The 22,583-nt window shown below is 35.8% G+C and overlaps 1 protein-coding gene across 5 annotated transcripts in view; it reads right to left on the minus strand.

Moving 5' to 3' along the window:
* The window catches only part of LOC144970715 (prestin-like), an 89,624-nt gene that overhangs the window by 32,685 nt on the left and 34,356 nt on the right, over positions 1 to 22,583 (minus strand). For 2 of the 5 annotated variants that reach the window (XM_078910634.1, XM_078910639.1), the window contains exons 2-5: positions 11,228 to 11,379; positions 10,298 to 10,607; positions 1,872 to 2,040; positions 1,049 to 1,223 (exon numbers count right to left, since the gene is read on the minus strand). In XM_078910634.1, coding sequence (XP_078766760.1) covers positions 1,049 to 1,223; positions 1,872 to 2,040; positions 10,298 to 10,332 — 379 coding nt within the window. In that variant the 5' untranslated portion in view covers positions 10,333 to 10,607; positions 11,228 to 11,379. The remainder of the gene's footprint in view (positions 1 to 1,048; positions 1,224 to 1,871; positions 2,041 to 10,297; positions 10,608 to 11,227; positions 11,380 to 22,583) is intronic. The other 3 variants (XM_078910637.1, XM_078910636.1, XM_078910638.1) reach the window with 3 other exon arrangements.

The following is a 22,583-nucleotide window of genomic DNA, read 5'->3' on the forward strand; positions in this document are numbered from 1 at the left end:
TCTTGTATTGGAAAAACTCTCAAACCAAAGCAAAATATTGTCCATTACAACAATGTTAAATTAAGCCCATATTTGAGTCCGGTTATTAGACCATAGATTTAATCCTTCAAACATTAAACAAAAAACAACACAAACTTCGCCTAAGTCTCATTTTTATGGCAATAGATTGAATTTTTAGTATCGGAATCACCACGACATGACGTGAACTTATTTGCAGGTCTGATAACCCAATTCCTTGTGGGCTCATTGTTGTAATGCAAATCTAAAACATGACGCAAATTTTTGTTCATTACAACAATATTAACTAAGCTCATAAGTGGATTAGGATGTCAGACCGGCATATATGTACACGTTGCCCTGACACAATACCGCTTTGAGGTGATTGGTTACATAAATTATGGTCCCCGGAGTAAACTTTTGTAAGCGGTGGACATTGACAATTATTGCTTGCTCTCTTTTTGAAAGGACGTCAAAATGACTTAGAGCCAGATCTATCATTATAAAACGTCACAATCACTGCTGGGTGGGTAGCAGAGAAGTAATCGACTACACCAGCATTTGATATCGGTGCCTTCCATTTTGAGACTAGTGCCCTTTCATTGTGGGGAAATGTGTCTTTCGAGTTTATTCCAAGGGAAGACTGAAGTGACCCAGTCGTTACCAGCAGTGCAGCACTGCAGAGTGTAAAAGGGAGCAGTGACTTCCTTAAATCCTCATAGCGCTTCGGGGAGTGGAACTCGATACCTTCTGGGCACGTACGAATAAAGACTATGTCACTGTGCGTTAAAAAAAAAGTAGTCCTTCAGAGCCATTAGGCCCATGGACTCGGAGTTAGTCCCGGTTTCTAACGCTAGTATTTCACAAAGTATTTTCCACCAGACCACACAGATCCAACTACCCATTCACTGCTGGCTGGACATGGGGGTCAGAAAAAAAAGTCTTGACTGCACCCGCGATCGATCTTGGTCCCTTTGCTCTTGAAACGACTGCTCTACCAGCCGAGTTATCGAGACCCCATATCGCTGCCCCTCCCTATTTGACGACGTACCTTGAGGCAACTGCATGATTCCGACAGTCAAACCCGAGACGATATCATTAGGCAGGTCGGATCTCCACTGGTATTTCATCATAATCCTCATGAATGGGAAGACGCTGAGAGCACATTTCTTTCCCTTCTCCTTGTTACAAGTCACGGCGTCTTTGATCTTTCTTTGGATTGTCTCCTGGAATAGAAGATAAGAAAAAAAAAAAAGATTATAAAAATGCGATACCTACAAGGAAGGTACTTATTCAGATATTATGAGCCGATTTGAATATTGCGTGTAAAGAGGACTAGTTAGGTAACGTTTGATTGACTCACACATTCCTGCCACATCAGTTTGAGTACTGAGTGTCGGTAAAGGGATTACCTCATTATTATTAAAAACATTTTAAACTAGATCTACTTGCTGTTTGTAATTTTTTATTAAATAACAGCTAGTTAGAATTGCGTAACACAGATTAGTAATTTAGTTAGTTTGTTTGTTTGTTTGTTTTGTGTTTTTTTGTGTGGCTTTTTTTGTTTGTTTGTTTGTTGTTGCTTTTTTCCTTTTTTTATTTTTGACTTATCTTTTTCTGTCCTTTTTTTTTAATTAGGAGAAGACGCAGTTAATGGCCACTTACTCATTTCACACCTGCGTATGGCAATAAAATGTGAATAAAGAGCCTTTTCCAAGACTGAACTATACGCCGCCCAGAGTGCAACTCAAACACTGGACCTTCCGGTCCCGAGGCGAGTTTCATACCACTAAACCACATACATAGACACACAATAATTGTAACCAAATGTAACTTTTCTCATTATAAGATTAATGTGGATGTTATCCCTTTACCTTGGCCGTTTTGTTTGTCTGTTCGATCTTAAGGTATTGATCCCTCACGGCTTTAGTCCTGAAGACAGGGCGGTTAGTTGTAAGGACCGCACTCCTGGTTGTCCACGTCGAGTCACTGCGGGCCCGAGACTCGAAGTTGTAGGCTGGGATAGACAAACGCCCATCATTTCTGTGTGGGGTAGGGGCGTGGTAATGAAAAGATGGAATTAATTGTCAGATAGTGGCTAAATAAAATAAAAAATTGATTTTAAAATTATCAATTATCAAAAAAAAAAAAAGAAACTCCAAATCAAACAACTAGAACCCCCCCCCCCCCAGAACTTGTGAATAATTTACTTTAACGCATACTATCAGTCGGCTCAGTATGACTATATATAGATAGAATGCGCTTGGCCAAGGAGTTCACAACATTGCCATCCGGAAGTATAACGGACCAACACACAAACTCTGTGTAACCATGAACTTTTATAGTCTGGTTAATACAGTTTAGTGAGAACAACTCACAAACGCGGATGGCAAAAACAATAACAAAGGCCCGAGTGACGTCATCTGCATACTATCAATAAGTAAGTGACTAGATATAATAGAGAGAAAAATAACCTCAAGAGGTTGTGATGGATCTTGCAAGCTTTTGTTTTTATACAGGCGTCTATCAGACAACTGATCCAGTATGACAGGAATATTTGGTTCTGTGTGCCCTATTGAGCGACAATATGAGGAAGTGCACTGAGATTTTCAATGTATGCTATAGATACATGTCAAATTCTAACATTTCTTCTCCATCACCACCTCCTCCTCCTCCTCCTACTCCTCTTCCTCCTCCTCATCTTCCTCCTCCTCCTCTTCCTCCTCCTCCTCCTCCTCCTCCTCCTTCTTCTTCTTCTTCTTCTTCTTCTTCTTCTTCTTCTTCTTCTTCTTCTTCTTCTTCTTCTTCTTCTTCTTCTTCTTCTCCTCCTCCTCCTCCTCACCCTCCTTCTTCTTCATTTAAACACACTGACTCAAACAGAGAGCATTACTGTCGATGTTGCATATCCCAGATAGGCCGTAATGTATTTCTAATGCTCACCATATTGCTCAGAAGAGGCGATTAGAATAATGGGGAAACTGAGTAAGTATTATTGTCAACATTAAATAGAAAAATATTGAATGTTTGGAACCCGAGTTGCGATAGGTGAAACGTAAAATATTACAGTTTTAACTATAACACAAACACACAAACACACACACACACATAAACACACACACACGTGTCACTCTATAGATAGAATGCATTTGACGTCACTCAGGTCTTTGTTATTGTTTTTTGCCATCCACGTCTGTGAGTAATTCTCACTAAACTGTATTATCCAGACTATAAAAAAATCATGGTTATACATAGTTGTGTGTGTTGGTCCGTTATGCTTCCGGATGGCAATGTTGTGAGCTTCTTAGCCAAGCGCATACTAGCTATAGACATTAATTGATGTTACGTGTTTAGGTAAAATACTCACAACATCCACCAGCCACATAAAACGTACCAACATTTAAAAGTATGTGCAACCTTTAACATTTATAGTCTGATTGATAGAATTCAGTGAGAACTAATCAGCTAACACTGGTTGCATAAACACAATAACAAAGAGCTGAATGACGTCATTCCATTTCCTTTTGTTGTCCATTGGCTCGAATGTGATGAGAAACATTCACCTCCCTGGCTGGCAAAAAGTATAAACAAAGAGTAGTCTTATAAAAATAGCTCATCATTTGCTCATCATTATTATTACTGTCCACATCAAATTCCATTGGCCCCAACGCATGTCTATCATACCGAGAACAGGACGGACCAGTGCTATGTTTCAATTTAGTCACTGACCCCGTAAAACCTACAAAAACCAACTAATATACATGCCAATCCCGACCTGTCATGGGTTATATAAATAGAATGTATGAATATTCATTGAACATCATGGCCTTCCTCTCCATTAAGAACGAAAAGCAAAATAGGAAAATTGATTTGATTCTGCTGTGTAGTGCCAAAACGCTACATGTCACCAATACCAGAAAAATGTTTAATTCACGTATCGATGAATTAAGACAAAAGCCCAAAATGTCTAACATTTCTTAAATTGAGAAATTTACACAAATTTGGGTCATTCAAATTCCTAGTCAAAATGGTACTGTACGTACACAAAAAAGAGCATTTACATTGCGAAATATAAATGAAACGAGATTTACAGGGGACTCCTAGCCAACAACAACACTTGAGATTACATTTTTTTCAGAGAAAATACTAATAACTGCCAGGTTATCATTTTACACATGAGTATGGTGAGATGGTGAGAGAATGTGACTAAAGATCCTTTTTCCAATGACTCATTTTGCGCCGCTCAGTCGGTTCTCGAACCCAGGACCTACCGGTCTGGAAATCGGGTGTCAAGACCATAAAGGCAGCTATTTGTATTATGTATGAGTACATGAGAACCAGGAGACAAGAGATGCACGCTATAAATCATATAAAAGTGTGCATATTTATACGAGAGGGAAAACTGGAGGGCAGACACTGGTACAAGATTATAAGATTCTTGAACTCGCGTTTGAAATATCGAAAACGTTCCCAATGCCGCTGTACGACTCTGAGAGCGCGCATTTGGAACGAGTTCAAAACATCAATTGCAGGATTTCAAACATCATATTATCATGCCTCTCCAATCACCTCACTTATAATATTTTATTTCTTATGAAAATGTTTCCTTATTTACAATGATTGATTTTCGAGTTTAACGATATCACATTAAGAATGATCATTGTGGTCGGGATATTATTATACGTCAAAATGTATTTTTAGAAAATTACTGAATTGTTGTGTTTTATTTCGCATTGTATATTATGTAATATTTTTGCTATTAAGCTATCGTAAAATCAGGTTTTCCCCAAGACCAAAGGGGCATAATGATTATTTTTGCAAGACCAAAGGGACATAATGATAATTTTTTTAATGACATAAGATTATTCTAGTGACAAATACAGCATTGAGAAGACTAAAAAATTAAAAGTGTTTTTTTTTTTTAATTTCAATTTTTATTCTTTATTTGTATAATTTTTGTTTTATTCAGTACTTGGGTTCTCAATAGCTCAATTGGTGGACCACTCAACTCGCAACCAAAGGAACCGGCATCGATTCTCGGGGTAGTCGCTTTTCTTCCGAGCTCTCTCTACCCTCAGCAGTGATTGGGTAGATGGGTACCGATATTAGATATGACAGAAAGTGGCTTTGCTCTAGACTAGAGTTAGCTTATCCAAAAGGTGGAAGATGATTGTTACTATTAGTACGTGTTAACATTGCAGAAACAGGGATAAATTCCATGTACAATGATGGGTGTTTCTTTTTTTACGAAACCCACCGAAACCTGCCGAAACCCGACAAAGTTAGGAGAGGCAGCAGTGGGGAGTGAACCTGAGACTCAGGGAGGTGTACACCAGTAGAGAGTGAACCTGGGACTATGGGTTTCGGCGGGTTTCGTAAAAGAAAAGAAACACCGCAGAATGAGCCCATTTATATTGTAGGGCTACTGATATTTAGTAAAATAAATAAATATTAACATTACAAAGTGTATTCCCACGGATTAACCATGCTCAATGTGCGTCACAATGTTATAAATATCCCCCCAGAAGTCATACAGAGCCATTTTTTTCATTTCACAAAGTACCAGTCGCCTGCTATGCGTCCTTTTTGTCAATCTTACAACATCCGTCACTTCCTATAATATTGAGTCGAGTGGGGTAATATGTGTAAAGTACCTTGAGCAAGGACACAACGTCGGGACCTGGATTTTCCACGATTACTGTCGCCCAATCGGCCACTTAGAACGCTTAACATTGCTTGGATTTTGTCACAAGACGAGACACGAGACACGAGACACCGTATTGTTGACGTTCGAGCCAGATGTAATGTATAACATACAACTGTTTATTATATATATATATATATATATATATATATATATATATATATATATATATATATATATATATATATATACGAGTATATACGCGTTATTTTCTAAGGATTGCATGTAATCTATGTACAAGTCTGACAACACAAATTGTAATGGTCTCATTGGAAAGCAATGTACAAAAATGGATATAACAGCTTCGAAAAGAACAAAATACCAAAGCAGGAACGTTTCGAGCTCAAAGCCCTTGTTCAGCAGAAACCGATTTCAACGTTAATCAATAGCTTTAAATCCAGATAGACGGCAGAATACGTTCGAGGCACGTTGAGTCATGAATTACGATGGCGGAAGATTGTTCCGGATTTGATCATTTGTTCTTTTTCTTTTTTTTTAAATTGTTCTGTTCATTTGTGTACATAGCTATTTACAGGCCATAGTTTCTATCAGCTTAGTAGATCACTTTATTGATATTTGACGAACTCTGAATACAAACAAAATATTCGGGATTCCAACAAATTGTAAAGAACAGCGAATAATGATTTCCGCCCATTTATGAAACTTGTTAATGTAAACACGAAAGAAATAAACTGAGTTAAGAGAAATGGCATCGATGGCTGTTTGTGTGTGTATGTGGGGGGGGGGGGGGGGGGGGGGGGGGGGTGAAGAAGAGGTTCGAAAGATGACGGAAGACAGAAGGTACTAGTACTTCTTACTGTCGACATTGTATATTGATGAATGAATTACCTACAATAATATCATATCATTACGCTGTATTTATTCCCCCATCAGGTCATTTGAAATAAATTCCCATTTTATTTTGTAAAAAATAACCTATTAGGCGCTGTTTTAGTACAAGCAGTTTTATCATATCTGTCACTGCCTATTGTCAGGTGCACATTCACCTCAATGCTGAATAGGGCAAGTTATCGTCATATAGATAGAATACACTTGGCCAAGGAATTCACAACATTGCCATCCGGAAGTATAGCGGACCAACACACAAACTCTGTGTAACCATGAACTTTTATAGTCTGGTTAATACAGTTTAGTGAGAACAACTCACAAACGCGGATGGCAAAAACAATAACAAAGGGCTGAGTGACGTCATCTGCATACTATCTATAATACAACGTGACAAATTAGAGATAGATCTAAAAAGTTGTGTATGAAACAGTGGCAGACAAAACAGGATTAAAAACTCAATAAAAAATCCCCCCCCCCCCCCCCACACACACACACAATCAGCCTGGGGGTCGAACCTTGAACTTCCTGATTACAGGTAATCAGGAGGTCTGAGGTTCGATCCCCAGTTGAGGCACTCTTTCATATAGATAGTATGCGCTTGGCTGAAGAGCTCAAAACATTGCCATCCGGAAGTACAACGGACGAACACACAAAACATTGTGTAAATCTTAAACATAATAGTCTGGTTAATACAGTTTAGTGAGTATTATTCATAGACGCGGATGGCAAAAAACAATAACAATGGCCCGAGTGACGTCAACTTCGATCTATCTCTAATCACCTTTATATCTTACAAATCACACACATAAACACACGCCAATACCCACACACACAAACACACACACACACACACGACAAACAATATTATGCGTTTACTGTGTCTCACCGTAGCCACGTTATGTTATAGATAGTATGCAGATGACGTCACTCAGGCCTTTGTTATTGTTTTTGCCATCCGCGTTTGTGAGTTGTTCTCACTAAACTGTATTAACCAGACTATAAAAGTTCATGGTTACACAGAGTTTGTGTGTTGGTCCGTTATACTTCCGGATGGCAATGTTGTGAACTCCTTGGCCAAGCGCATTCTATCTATAGCCTGACACTGAAATCCAAAAGGACTAGTATTTTGACGTCATTATTTGGTTTTTGCACTGCCTAGTGAGTTGTCGTTAGTAGAGCTCATGGAAACAAGTTATTTCATTGGTTGAACTATTGAATACAACTCACGATTTGATTTCTTTTGTGGCAAAAGACTGGCATTTTGACGTCATTTTTGGTCAGTGTCAGGCCATTACTTTAAGAAGGCCACGGTCTCACCGTAGCCATCGTAAACTTATAGATACTATGCAGATGACGTCACTCAGGCCTTTGTTATGGTTTTTGCCAGCCGCGTTTGTGAGTTGTTCTCACTAAACTGTATTAACCAGACTATAAAAGTTCATGGTTACACAGAGTTTGTGTGTTGGTCCGTTATACTTGCGGATGGCAATGTTGTGAACTCCTTGGCCAAGCGCATTCTATCTATAGATAGTTCGAAGATGACGTCACTCAGGTCTTTGTTATTGATTTTTGCCAATAATGCTCACTGAACTGTATTAACCCGACTATGAACCTTCATGGATACACACAGTTTTGTCTGTTGGTCCGTTATACCTCCGGATGGCAATGTTATGAGCTTCTTAGCCAAGCGCATACTATCTATAGATAGTATGCGCTTGGCTAAGAAGCTCATATCATTGCCATCCGGAAGTATAGCGGACCGACACACAAAACTGTGTGTATCCATGAGCGTTTTATAGTCAGGTTAATGCAGTTCAGTGAGCATTACTCATAAACGCGGATGGCAAAAAACAATAACAAAGACCCGAGTGACGTCATCTTCGAACTATCTATAGCCTGACACTGACCAAAAAACGACGCCAAAATACAAGTATTTGGCCACAAAAGAAAACAAATTGTGAGTTGTATTCAATGGTTCAACTGATGGGAACATTTATTTCCGTGAGTACAACTAACGACAAGTCACTAGACGCTGCACAAAACTAAAAAATGACGTCAAACTGTAAGTCCTAGAGGGTTCTAGGGTAGCCATCGTTAAATTATAGCCTGACACTGAAACCCAAAATGACTGACATTTTGACGTCATTATTTGGTTTTTGCACCGCCTAGTGAGTTGTCGTTAGTAGTGCTCATGGAAACAAGTGGTCCCACTGGTTGAACAATTGAATGCAACTCACGATTTGTTTTCTTTTGTGGCCAAAGACTGGCATTTTGACGTCATTTTTTGGTCAGTGTCAGGCTATAAGTTACCCATGGCTACGGTTCTAGCGTAGCCATCGTTAAGTTATAGCCTAACACTGAAACCCAAAAGGACTGGTCTTTTGACGTCATTATTTGATTTTTGCACCGCCTAGTGAGTTGTCGTTAGTAGTGCTCATGGAAACAAGTGGTCCCATTGGTTGAACTATTGAATACAACTCACGATTTGTTTTCTTTGAAACAAAAAATCAATAGGTCGCTCATCAATCGTAATGCATTTTGAAACAGGGGTCGTCAGCACAACAGACAGGCAGACAGACATATAGGCTAACAATAGTTAGCTTTTATCATATCTTGCCAAGAGAGCAGTAACAAATGAAACTCAAACTTCATTGGAAGCCCGAGTCGCAAAGAGTTTATTGCTCGGTTTGGTCCCTTGGTGTAACTAAAGAAAACATATGAGCTTCTATATAGCGCGATATCTACTAAATGTGATCAAAGCCCTTTACAAGGGGTTGCAGTCAACAACAACATTTAGAATGTAGGACATAACATGACGCCCGCATTTCCCTATTACAATTTTTTTTTCTCGACTGAGACAAGCTGTTTTCTGCCTTGTACTGATTTAACACCTGAGCAATGTGGGAGGATATTAGTAAAGTGGCTTTGACGAGGACTTAACATTGAGCCGATCCTTCCCGGCTGTGCTCGTACCTGGACTTACCGATCGAAGGGCTAATGTCATACCACAAGACCACAAGGCTGCACTTTAAATTGGATAATATACAGGGTGTCCATAAAGTCTTTCCCTGATTTCAAGGACTTATTATTCTAAAACCGTAATAGATATTTGCATCTGGTTTTCATTATGATCTAGAGAAAAGCCTTACGTTTATGCCCATTAGTCGTTAACCCGCATTACACCAATAAATTTAGCAAAATCAACCTGAATTAAAAGACATCATTTTTCCTTCCTTTTATTTTGGAAAATTGCGACACAAATCTTTTTGTGCAATGTGATTGCATGAAACAAAATCGTCAAAGATAGCTCGTCAAGCTTTCATAGCTCAGTTGTTGGCACATCATTAAGGAAAACGACTTGTTTTTTTTTTTTTTAATAGGATAATCTAAATTGCTGAGACACATAGTGACAGATTGATCACAATACCGTCGACCAAGCGATTTTTGTCTCACCGATGCTATTCCGAAATAGAAGGAGAGAAAAATGAGGTTCTTTAAGTTCATGTTGATCTTGATAATTGATAAATTTAGTGATGTAATGTGAATCTATGGCTAATAGGCATAAATGTATGGCTTTTCCCTAGAAGATGATGAAAGCCAGATGCAAATATCTAAAAAGGTTTAAGAATAATAAATCTTTGAAATCAGGGAAGACTTTATGGACACGCTGTGCTATAAAGGGATAAATGTATGAATAAAAATAAATTAAATTCAACTATTAAAAGGTTATTTCACAAATGAATACTTTACCTTGGCCCTGACGGGTCAGCACTGGAGTCCGTCATGGCTTTGTCTTACGTCCAAATCGTTGGTCTTTTAGAAAAACTCCAGTAAAAATAACAGGCTATTTCTGTCTGACCTCTTTGTAGGGCGAACTTGAACTTGGAGATTCTCCTCCCAACTCTGTCACAGACCCGTATGAACACACCACTAAAATGCTACCACAAAATGGTATTGCTTATCCAATCAAACCTTTCTCCGTCCAAAAGAGTTCAAGTTCACACGACAGAAATTGAATTCTTCCAATAAGAAAATGATAATGTCTTTGATGTTCGTCTAACTGAGGTATGAGATGCAGTTACAAATATTTGTATCATTTACATAATAGGCTATGACGATTTATTAATATCTTAACTTATTATGGAGCCGTTACAAATGTGAAACGTCGCCTCTAATCGGTATTATGTCTGATGGAACCAGATTCCAACAAGGGATTTTAAAGTAAAATTTATCAAAATTAGAAATTCTAGTTTTTGCCGGTTTAAAATCTCCTTTATAAAACAATAAAACTTAACTCAAGTCTCTAATATTTTTATTATAAATTTAATTTTTATCATCTGAACCATCCCGACATAAAAACAGTTTTTAGGTGACAGGTCATAAGTTAATATTTCGAAGTTGTTTCTTGCAACAATGCACTTTATCCAGATAACTGCCCTACTCTGGAAAAATAGAATTTAAAAATTTGGCCAGAAAACTTCAAATCAATCAATCGATTTAAATGACCCGCATCTTGGCAAAATCTCTCAAAGCTGGGACATCGCGAAGTCGTAGGTTTGTGAGTATTTGCCAAGATTAGGGTCATTTAAATCTATCGATATTTGAAAAACGAGTTTTCTGGCCAAAATTTTAAACTCGAATTTTTCCAGGGTACGGCAGTTAACGGATTAAGACTCTCACAGTCCCTCCTTGTTGACAGAACAAGAGGATCGTCGAGGTAAAGTTCCCAAGCAGAATGAAAGAAGACCGATCCTGTTGTTTGTCTATTGGAATTAATTATTTGCAATTTCCAAAGTAAGGCTGACTTGACTCTTTATAGTCCAGGGGGATTCCTGTGAGAAACAAAACAATTCACAGTCAAATACAATATAAAATAGGATTCAAGCATTTTTATTGGGTTATAAACACAAGTTTTGATTTAAGATTTTCAAGAGCATGTCTCAAAATATATATATATATATATATATATATATATATATATATATATATATATATATATATATATAATATATATATATATTCATTTCTATAAGTTATAATCTGAACACGCGAAGACGTCTCAAGCGATGTTCCGTCGACTGTCTATCGTGATGGGAGTTTTCTCCCCTTTTCATTTTTCACAGCCAATCAAAATGCGTGTTTTGAATTGCTTGACTGCTTGGCATAAACAAAAGTAAGAATAAGAATAAAATGCCAGCCTATGGAAGATATCTGTGAACATCTTAAAACAGTACAGTTGTGCGAAAAGACTATATGCGTCGCTTTATTTCATTTATTTTTATTTTCTTTAATTTTTTTTGCTTTCTTTTGGGGTTTGTTTTTCTTTGCCTTTTTTTTCCAAAATAAAAGTTGCCCGATTGTTGTATTACAGACTTTGTATGTTTGGTGACAAAAACCGATGTCAAAATATAGATATCGTGATTGTAACATTATCACCCTCAATCTCAGCGAGTCCTCAAATTATGATATTATTGCTTAATATTTTGAACTATTGGGGGGGGGGGGGGGGGGGCTGGTGTGGGGGGAAGTGGCCGCGTGGTTAAGGCATTGCACTGTGATCCGGGTTCGAGTCTCGCTTCAGACACTTTCGTTTCTTTTTCTATGGGCAACAATTATTAACTCCCCACTATTGCTCACTTTGGATAACGTGGGTGATTCCTATTGACATCAGACATCTTGTTTGATGGATATCTATATTCCTTCATGGAAGGCCTTGTGCGAAATCTAATGATGCCGTGGGGGAAGGGAGTGTTTAATTTAAAGTGAGAGAGAGAGAGAGAGAGAGAGAGAGAGAGAGAGAGAGAGAGAGAGAGAGAGAGAGAGAGAGAGAGAGGAAAACGCTGTTGAACACATTTTTTAAAAAAATCAATAAATAAACAACTCTAAGAAATTCTAATAAATAAGAATTAAATATTTTTATACAGTTACCAGGTAATAGACATAAAAACGTAGTTCTACGACATTTTCGAAATGGTTGAAAGGTCTGGTTTTTTGTTTCAAGAGTTGCATAATGGTATTGGTCTGTTTTGTTTTTTTTGCAAAAGAAAAACCTTCATTCTTTGATTTTATATCAATAAAATGATATCTCTAACTAGTTGATAAATGAAAACGTTAAACATTTGCATAACTCTAGAGTTAATAGGTAGAACGAGGTCTTTGTTATTATTTTTTGCCATCCGCGTTTATCAGTAATTGTAATAAAACTGTATTAACCAGACTATAAACGTTCAAGGTTACACATAATTATTTTCTGTGTTGGTCCGTTATACTTCCGGATGGCAATGTAGTCAGTTTCTTAGCCAAGCGCATACTATCTGTTATAGATAGTATGCAGATGACGTCCCTCAGGCCTTTGTTATTGTTTTTGCCATCCGCGTTTGTGAGTTGTTCTCACTAAACTGTATTAACCAGACTATAAAAGTTCATGGTTACACAGAGTTTGTGTGTTGGTCCGTTATACTTCCGGATGGCAATGTTGTGAACTCCTTGGCCAAGCGCATTCTATCTATAGATAGTATGCGCTAGGCTAAGAAGCTCACAACGTTGCCATCCGGAAGAATAACGGCCAACACACAAACCTATGTGTAACCATGAACGTTTAGAGTTTGATTAATACAATTTGATGAGAATTACTCATAAACGCGGATGGCAAAAAACAATAACAATGACCTGAGTGATGTCAACTTCGTCCTATCTTTAGATAGTATGCGCTTGGCTAAGAAGCTCATAACATTGCCATCCGGAAGTATAACGGACCAACACACAAAACTGGGTGTATCCATGAACGTTTATAGTCGGGTTAATACAGCTCAGTGAGCATTACTCATAAACCGGATGGCAAAAAACAATAACAAAGACCTGAGTGGCGTCATCTTCGATAGTATGCGCTTGGCTAAGAAGCTCATAACATTGCCATCTGGAAGTATAACGGACCAACACACAAAACTGTGTGTACCCATGAACGTTTATAGTCAGGTTAATACAGTTCAGTGAGCATTACTCATAAACGCGGATGGCAAAAAACAATAACAAAGACCTGTGTGACGTCATCTACGAACTATCTATAGACGTGAAATGTTTACAAATGTGATGACTCAAAATGTCTCACTCATTTTTGTAATAAAAAACATCAACCCGACACCGAATATTCTCCAAATTCAACAGTTGTAAATAGGATTGTCGTAAACTGTGTTCAAATATTAGCCTTTTGTTTTGTTTGTTTGTTTTAACGGAGTTTGCGGCGCTTGCGATACATAATTTAGGTAATAACAGCGCCAGTCAACAAACCAAAGGAATGAATGGGATAGTCAAACAGTCTAGATTTACAATTTTAGGCGCCAAAGAAAAAGTATGGTCAAGGTCACAGGTTCAAAAAGGGAGCAGAAGTAAACTCGAAGGACATAATATCATCAGTGTACTTAGTTCAACTAAAAATCGTCAGTGGATCGATTTGAAATGACACAAACGGTAAGGGACTAACGAATATACGGTTCTCCTTGTGATATTAAGCATTTTTGCGATATTGGTCACAGACTGTCCAGCTTAAAGATGACCAATGGCACCTGCATGCTGTTCTCAATTAAGTCGTGACATCGCGTAGATTAATGGATGGTATTTTGCATTGTGTTTTCCTGCCTTGAAAATGTTTCAGGAATACACAGATGGCAAAAAAAAATTAATCTACACACTTCCTGTCCAGAGTAAGGGGCTAAAAGGTCATTTTAGCACGTGCGCAACGTGTTGAGCTAATTTCAGGTCAAAAACAAAAACATCGACTATCGGTACACAGAAAGGCTAATGGTAAACAACTCAGTGGAAAATCATTAGCCTCGCTTACGGATAAAAAAGTAACGACGATTTTAAATGTGTATACTTTCTTTTGATCGCAAGTATATAAAGCAGATTAATCGTGCTCAATGAGCTTCACAGTGTTTCATTTATTCCTCTAGCAATTCATATGACATCATATTTCCATTTCATAAAGTACCAGTCGCCTTTAGGCGTCCTTTTTATACTAACACCCTTACAACATGAATTCCACTCGCTTACTATGCGCCCTTTTTGTGTTAGAACTCCTAAAATGTCTGTCACTGCAGGTAGCTAAGTACTCATTTTAAAATTCTTTTCCACCTAAAACCCGACAATGTGAAAGTTTACCAGTCTTCAAACGGCATTTAAAAACCAATCTTTTTCATTCTCTATTTCGTGATTCTCTGTGAACTTTGAACAAGATATGTGTGTGACTGTTGTGGTGATTTTGTAGTGGAATGAATGAACTCGTGTGAAACCAAACAAAAAAACTATTGTAAAGCACCTCTGAGCACTATTTGTGAATACTGGCGCGACATCAAATAATAATAATAATAATAATAATAATAATAATAATAATAAATAATAATAATAATAATAAAAATAATATTATAATAATATTAATAATAATAATAATAATAATAATAATAATAATAATAATAATAATAATAATAATAATATAATAATAATAATAATAATATAATAATAATAATAATAATAATAATAATAATAATAATAATAATAATAAATAATAATAATAATATAATAATAAAAAATAAAAATAATATTAATAATAATAGTAAAAAAAAATAAAATAATAATAATAATAATAATAATAATAATAATAATAATAATAATAATAATAATAATAATATAATAATAATAATAATCAGTTGCACTTGTTTCGAATTACCGTTCTTAGTAAAACAAACATAAAACACAAACTATTTCATCTTGATCTAGGATTCTTACCAGGCCTCTCTCTCTCTCTCTCTCTCTCTCTCTCTCTCTCTCTCTCTCTCTCTCTCACACACACACACACACACACACACACACACTCTATGTGTGTATGTGTTGTTGTTTTTTCATCTAATTTGTTTGCTTTGCTCTTTTTTTAAAATTCTATTTTGAAGAACTTGCTAAGTGCTCAAGAATATTGCACAATTCTTTTCTTTGTTATGTATGGGATACTTTTAAATATTTACGAATAGATATACAAATGTATTTATGAAATATATTAGCATCCCGCGGAGTCAGCATAACCAAGCGAAAAGTAAATAAATAAATGAACTAGAGACAATGAATTATCTAACATTATCATAACAATAGCATTATCAACTACTACCTACGTCATTCAAGACAAGGTCAGGGGTCAAGTCAAGAGAAGGAACTGTCTAGCACAGAAAGTTTATCAAGAGAGATAATTAATCTTTACGGTCCTCAAAAATAAAAAGGGGCGCGGAAAGGAGCGTGGGGGAGGGGGGAGGTCGCGGAGGGATACTTTATGGCAAGCAAATGGATTCATTTTGGGTCACAAGGACGACAACCGTCTGAGGCCGTAGGACTTATTGACGTCACAACATAAATCTAGTCAGAAAGTGACGTGACGTATGACATGACCAACTACAAACTATTTCATTAGTAAAGGTGTCCATTTTGGTATTTTTATTGCCAGATCTCAAAAATTCTGCCATCTTCTTTTTTCCTATTTTCTTGTTTTATAATTTATGTATAGAATTTGGAACTATTTTGACTTTTCGGTTTTACTTTTCAGGCTATTTTTTCCCCTCATAATTTAACATTTAAACGTTTTTTAAAGACAGACTTCACCGTGGCAAAATAGTTAAATTACTTTAAATGACCATAATATGATAACGTTAAAAATAGTATATTATTTCCCATAACAGCTAAGGCGACAACCAATAATTGCTTATAAAATTCGGGGTACACTGTGGTTATTCTAAGATCACATTGTCCGAAAAAGTAAATTGATGCTAGGCGTTGAGGTCAAATACTCAAATGTCCTGGCAGTCGAATCAATTGTAATTATATACTCACAAGAACTTTCACGTTTATAGTCTGTTAGAGTATAACAATGATTATGATGTTGATGATGATGATGATGATGATGATGATGATGATGATGATGATGATGATGATGATGATGATGATGATTATATTCATAATAATGACGACAATCTAATAATAACAATAATAATGATAATGAAGATTGTGATGATGATGGGGAGGATGACAATGAGTCTTATGATCCAGATGATGATGATGATGATGATGATGATGATGATGATGATGATGATGATGATGATGATGATGATGATGATGATTTATTGCCCAATTCTGGCAGTTTATGATAGGTTCCCAATAAGCATAACCTTCATTAAAAAAGACATATATTTCTTTACATCGGCAATAAAATCGACTATCCCTCATACATAACACATTAGATTTACAATAGAAATAATTAATAATAATAATAATAATAATAATAATAATAATAATAATAATAATAATAATAATAATAATAATAATAATATATGAATGCCTATGTAATGAATGTTGTTTTGTTTTATTTAAAGGTCGCAATAAATACTAGACAATTAACTTGTATGTCTTTTATTACAATTTTCATTTTTATTGATAGAACGAAGATGACGTCACTCAGGTCTTTGTTATTGATTTTTGCATTCCGCGTTTATGAGTAACTCTCACTAAAATGTATTAACCAATACGCTTCAACAGTCGTAACGTCACTTCCCTCGTAATGACGCATGGTAACTTAGTAACTGGCTCTAAACTATCGGAGCAATGGCGGACGCCCTTATGAAATATTTCTCCGACGAGCATAAAAGCGTATCCAGAGGGGGGGGGGGGGGGGGGAAATATTATAAATCTGATCATGTTTTGACTTTTACACATTCTGATCACAAGTCATATGAAAAGTTCTAGCCAGAATGAAGAATAAAAGTACTGATTTTCTTTGTTTAGAAACACGATGGCCGCCGTTGGTGGGCGACGTGACATCAGATTATTGAATCCAATTAACCAGACTTTAAATGTTCAAGGTTTCATATAGATGTGTGTGTGTGTGTTGGTCCGTTAGTCTTCCGGGTGGCAACATCATGAGCTTCTTAGTCAAGCGCATACTATCTATAGATATAATGAAGATGACGTCACTCAAGTCTTTGTTATTGTTTTTTGCCATCGGCGTTAATGAGTAATGTTCACTAGATTGTATTAACAAGACTATTAACGTTCAATGTTACACATAGTTTTGTGTGTTGGTCCGTAATACTTCCGGATGGCAATGTTTTGAGCTTCTTAGACAAGGGCATACTATCTATAGTTATTTTAAGACCTGTAATGGTGAGTGTTTGAAGGACCAGTAAAACAATGCTAGGACTTATGAATAAATATATATATACAATAAATGTGAGCATATTGCTACATGTCGAGCACTTTTCGTACCATATTTGTATCCAACACGATTCAATATATATATATATATATATATATATATATATATATATATATATATATATATATATATATATATAGAGAGAGAGAGAGAGAGAGAGAGAGAGAGAGAGAGAACGAAGATGACGTCACTCGGGTCTTTGTTATTAATTTTTTCCATCCATGTCTATGAGTTATTCTCACTAAACTATAAACGTTCAAGGTTACACATAGTTTTGTGTATAGATAGTATGCGCTTGGCTAAGGAGTTCACAACATTGCCATCCGGAAGTATAATGGACCAACACACAAAACTATGTGTAACCATGAACGTTTATAGTTTGGTTATTACAGTTGAGTGAGAATTACTCACAAACGCGGATGGCAAAAAAAAAATAACAAAAACTTGAGTGACGTCATCTTCGAACTATCTATTGGCCCGTATATTTCGGATGGCAATGTTAAGAATTTATTAGCCAAGCGCACATCAAACGTCATATTATCATGAGTAACGAACGGTTTGGAGAATGTGACAGATATCCGCGTTCATGCACAATGGCAGCGATCTATATTCATGTTTTCGTCCAACCAGGTCATCAATCACATGATTTGTTGCTGTCCAACAATTGGATATTTCTAAACAAATGTAAACACGCTGCTTTGTTTATTAAAGTTGTCAACATACCTTTATGTCAACCTGAACAATATGACCAATCGTAATGTGAGATATTTCGAAACTGTGAACACTTTTCACTATGTGGGTCACTTTGAACACATTTTACAATGTGGCCAATGACCTCGAGCACATGTAAAGTTAATCGAGGTCATGCCCATTAAATAGGATTGGTAATACTTTTCCTCGTATAGATAGTATGCAGATGACGTCACTCAGGCCTTTGTTATTGTTTTTGCCATCCGCGTTTGTGAGTTGTTCTCACTAAACTGTATTAACCAGACTATAAAAGTTCATGGTTACACAGAGTTTGTGTGTTGGTCCGTTATACTTCCGGATGGCAATGTTGTGAACTCCTTGGCCAAGCGCATTCTATCTATAGTTTCTCCGATTATAATGATATGAGCAATTTTTATAATCATTATTAATGATAATGATGATGGTGATGATGATAATGATGATGATGATGATGATGATGATGATGATGATGATGATGATGATGATGATGATGATGAAAATAATAATAATAACAATAATAATAATAAATAATAATAATATAATATAATAATAATATATAATAATAATAATAATAATAATAATAATAATAATAATAATAATAATAATAATATAATAATATAATTAATAATAATATAATAATAATAATAATAATAATATAATAACAATAATAATAATAATAATAATAATAAATAATAATAATAATAATAATAATAATAATAATGATAATAATAATAATAATAATACAGTCGACTCCACTTTATCGCACACCCTCGGGAGTTCGGTTAGTGTGTCGATTAAGCGGAGTGTGCGATTATTCAATGCACATGCACACTACGTCACAAGGGGGAAAATATAGACATATATGATAGAGACGTAATAATATTATACAGTTCTTTCATCTCTTTGTATTTATTAATTAGTTTTTTTCCGTGCCCAATAACAGAACGATTTGCGAGTATGTGTTATTGCACGATAAAAATATAGCGAGTTTAATAAATACAAAGAAATGAGAGATTACGTTTATTCACCATAATTTGTATCTTTCTCCATCTGTTTGAATGACAATTTGACCAAAAAACAAAAGCGTTGGATTTGTATTCATGCGCAACAAAATATTATTTTTCATAGGATTCAACAGTTATGACTTTACGTCCCTCGTAATGACGCATAGTAACTTAGTAACTGGTTCTAAACTATCGGAACAATGGCGGACGCCCTTATGAAATACTTCAGAAAAACATTATAAATCTTTTTACGTTTTGACTTTTATACATTCTGATCACATGACATGTGAAAAAGTTCTAGCGCATGAAGAATAAAAAGTACCTATTTTCTTTGTTTAGAACCAAGCTGTTCGTTGCTGGGCTGACGTGACAATAGACTATTGAATCTTATTGCCAATCAGCTGCCTTCTACAGCTAAAATTCACACCAATAAGATATGCGCAAATAATCTGCAATCGTTGAATAAACAAATTCAACGCGTTCAAAGCATTATTCAACGATGACGTATTTTCTACAAAATGATAGGGTTTTCCAATGAGAGGGGTGGAATAACACTAGATCGGTAACTTATTAACCTCCAGGTAAATATCTCCTAGACTCGGTCTTTCGGTTCTCGGGTTAATGTAATCAAAATTCGCATGTCAACAACAATGTTTATCATGATACCTACGAACTGAAAAATTACAGACCTGTCTCCAACCTTCCATATCTATCCAAAGTGCTTGAACGCATTGTGTTAAAAAGACTTTTGTATCATATCCATCTAAATAATTTAAGTGAAAATTTCCAATATGCTTATAACTCACATCATAGCAATGAAACTGCCCTTTTAAAAGTATACACTGATATTCTTAATAGTATTGACAAAAATCATGTCTGTTTATTGACTATGTTGGACCTTTCGGCTGTATTTGACACCATTGATCACGAGATACCTACTTATTAAACGATTGGAAATTACTTTTGGAATAAGATAAATTGCGCTTAGTTGATTTAAATCCTACCTAACATCAAGATCTCAGTCGGTTCTGATCGATGGCGCAGTATCAGAAACATTTCCTCTAAATTACGGCGTTCCGCAGGGGTCTGTCCTTGGTCCTGTTATTTTTACTCTTTATACTCAACCTCTTTCGGATATTTTTGTTAAAAATAAATTAATGTATGCTGATGACACTCAGATCTATGTAAGCGATATCCCTAGGAATATCCCATCATTGATTATCCGTGTTGAAGACTGTATTAGAGATGTTAAATGCTGGATGGAAATTAACAAGTTAAAGCTGAATAATGAAAAGACAGAGGTGATGGTGTGTGGTAGAAAAAGTGTTTTGAAAGATGATTTTCTGAAGTTTACTTTAAATATAAATGGGTGCACAATTAACCTCTCAACATGTGTGAAAAACCTCGGGGTAATGCTAGATCAACATATGACTATGCAGGCACAGTTTGATTCTCTATGTAGAAGTTTGACAATAGGCTTGAAAAGAATTGCGTCCATTAGACCTTTCCTAACAAGAGAAGTAACATGCAAACTAATAACATCTTTCTTACTATCTTAAATAGATTTCTGTAACTCGTTAATCTCGAATGTAAGCAACGATAAAATATCACGCCTTCAAAGTATCCAGAATGCGGCTGCTAAATTGATTTTAAGAAAGAAGAGAACATCCTACTCGTTGCCACGTTTGTATGAGCTGCATTGGTTACCGGTTAAAGTGAGAATCGAATTCAAATTAGCAGTATTGTGCTATAAGTGCCTTAATGATCAAGCACCATTGTATATTACTGAATTTTTAGAAACTTATAAGCCAACGAGGAGTCTACGTTCTGCACTAGATTCTACAAAATTAATTGTTTTTTTCAAATAAATATAAATATAAATTTTACGGCGGCAGATCGTTCAGTCACGTTGGACCTTCCATCTGGAACTCTCTTCCTAAAAGAATAAGAGAAGCGAAGTCCTTATCAATATTTAAATCAAAGTCAAAACACCATCTCTTTGTTAAAACACATCTTGATTAATGCATCTTTGTAATTTGACCCCAATATGGATGTTAATTTAGTTTATGTTATTATATCATTATTTTATATTATTTACGTATTTGACATAGCATGTGGATGTATTATAACATATCTTGTATTAATGGCTTTATGTTTAGTTATTAGATTGTTGTATAATGATAATATTATGTTGATGTAGTATGTATAATATTTCATTTGTATAATAATGTCACTGTATTATTGTTTCGCGCATTGAGCATCACCCAGTGATGAAAATGCGCGTTATAAATGTCATATATTATTATTTATATTGGATAGAAGTTGTCACTTGCTATGGGTCGACCGAGCTCATATTTACTTATTTGTGTTATATCAAATATAACCCAATCACTTTTACTGAGTTAAAGATATATTTGCAACCGACGTGCACTTATTTGCAGGTCTGTTAACCCAATTCATTATGGGCTCATTGTTGTAATGGAAATCTCAAAAAATGACATTTAATTTCCATTACAACAATGTTAAACTAGGCCCATAAGTAGGTTCGGATGTCAGACCTGCATATATGTACACGTCATTTTTAACTCATCGCCTCAAACAGGCCACATGTAGAGATTATCTAAATGATGAGAACAGAATTTTTATTTAATCAATAGTATAACACCTGGTGGGTCATATTTATAAGTTGATGTAATGACGGATTTTTGTGTATATTACTCCCTAATATCCCAGATAGATTTATTGAGGATATATTAAACACGTTCCGATGTAGACACGAGTGACTAAATAAATTAAATTTACCTTTTATACAGCGCAATATCCACTAAACGTGCTCAAAGCGCTTTACAAGGGGTCCCTGACCAACAGCAACACGTAACATGTAGAACGAGACATGACGCCTGTTAGGCGACATTACAATTTTTCCGACATAAGCAACGCTATTTCCAAAGACTCAACTATGCGCCGAACAAGGCTCGAACCCAGGACCTTCCGATCCGAAAACGAGTGTAATACCACAAGACCACATAGCCGCACGAGTGACTAATTCTACGCCATA

This window comes from Berghia stephanieae, chromosome 4, assembly GCF_034508935.2.
Source record: "Berghia stephanieae isolate SIO BIC M18660-M18661 chromosome 4, UCSD_Bste_1.3, whole genome shotgun sequence".
In the NCBI taxonomy this organism is placed as follows: domain Eukaryota; kingdom Metazoa; phylum Mollusca; class Gastropoda; order Nudibranchia; family Aeolidiidae; genus Berghia; species Berghia stephanieae.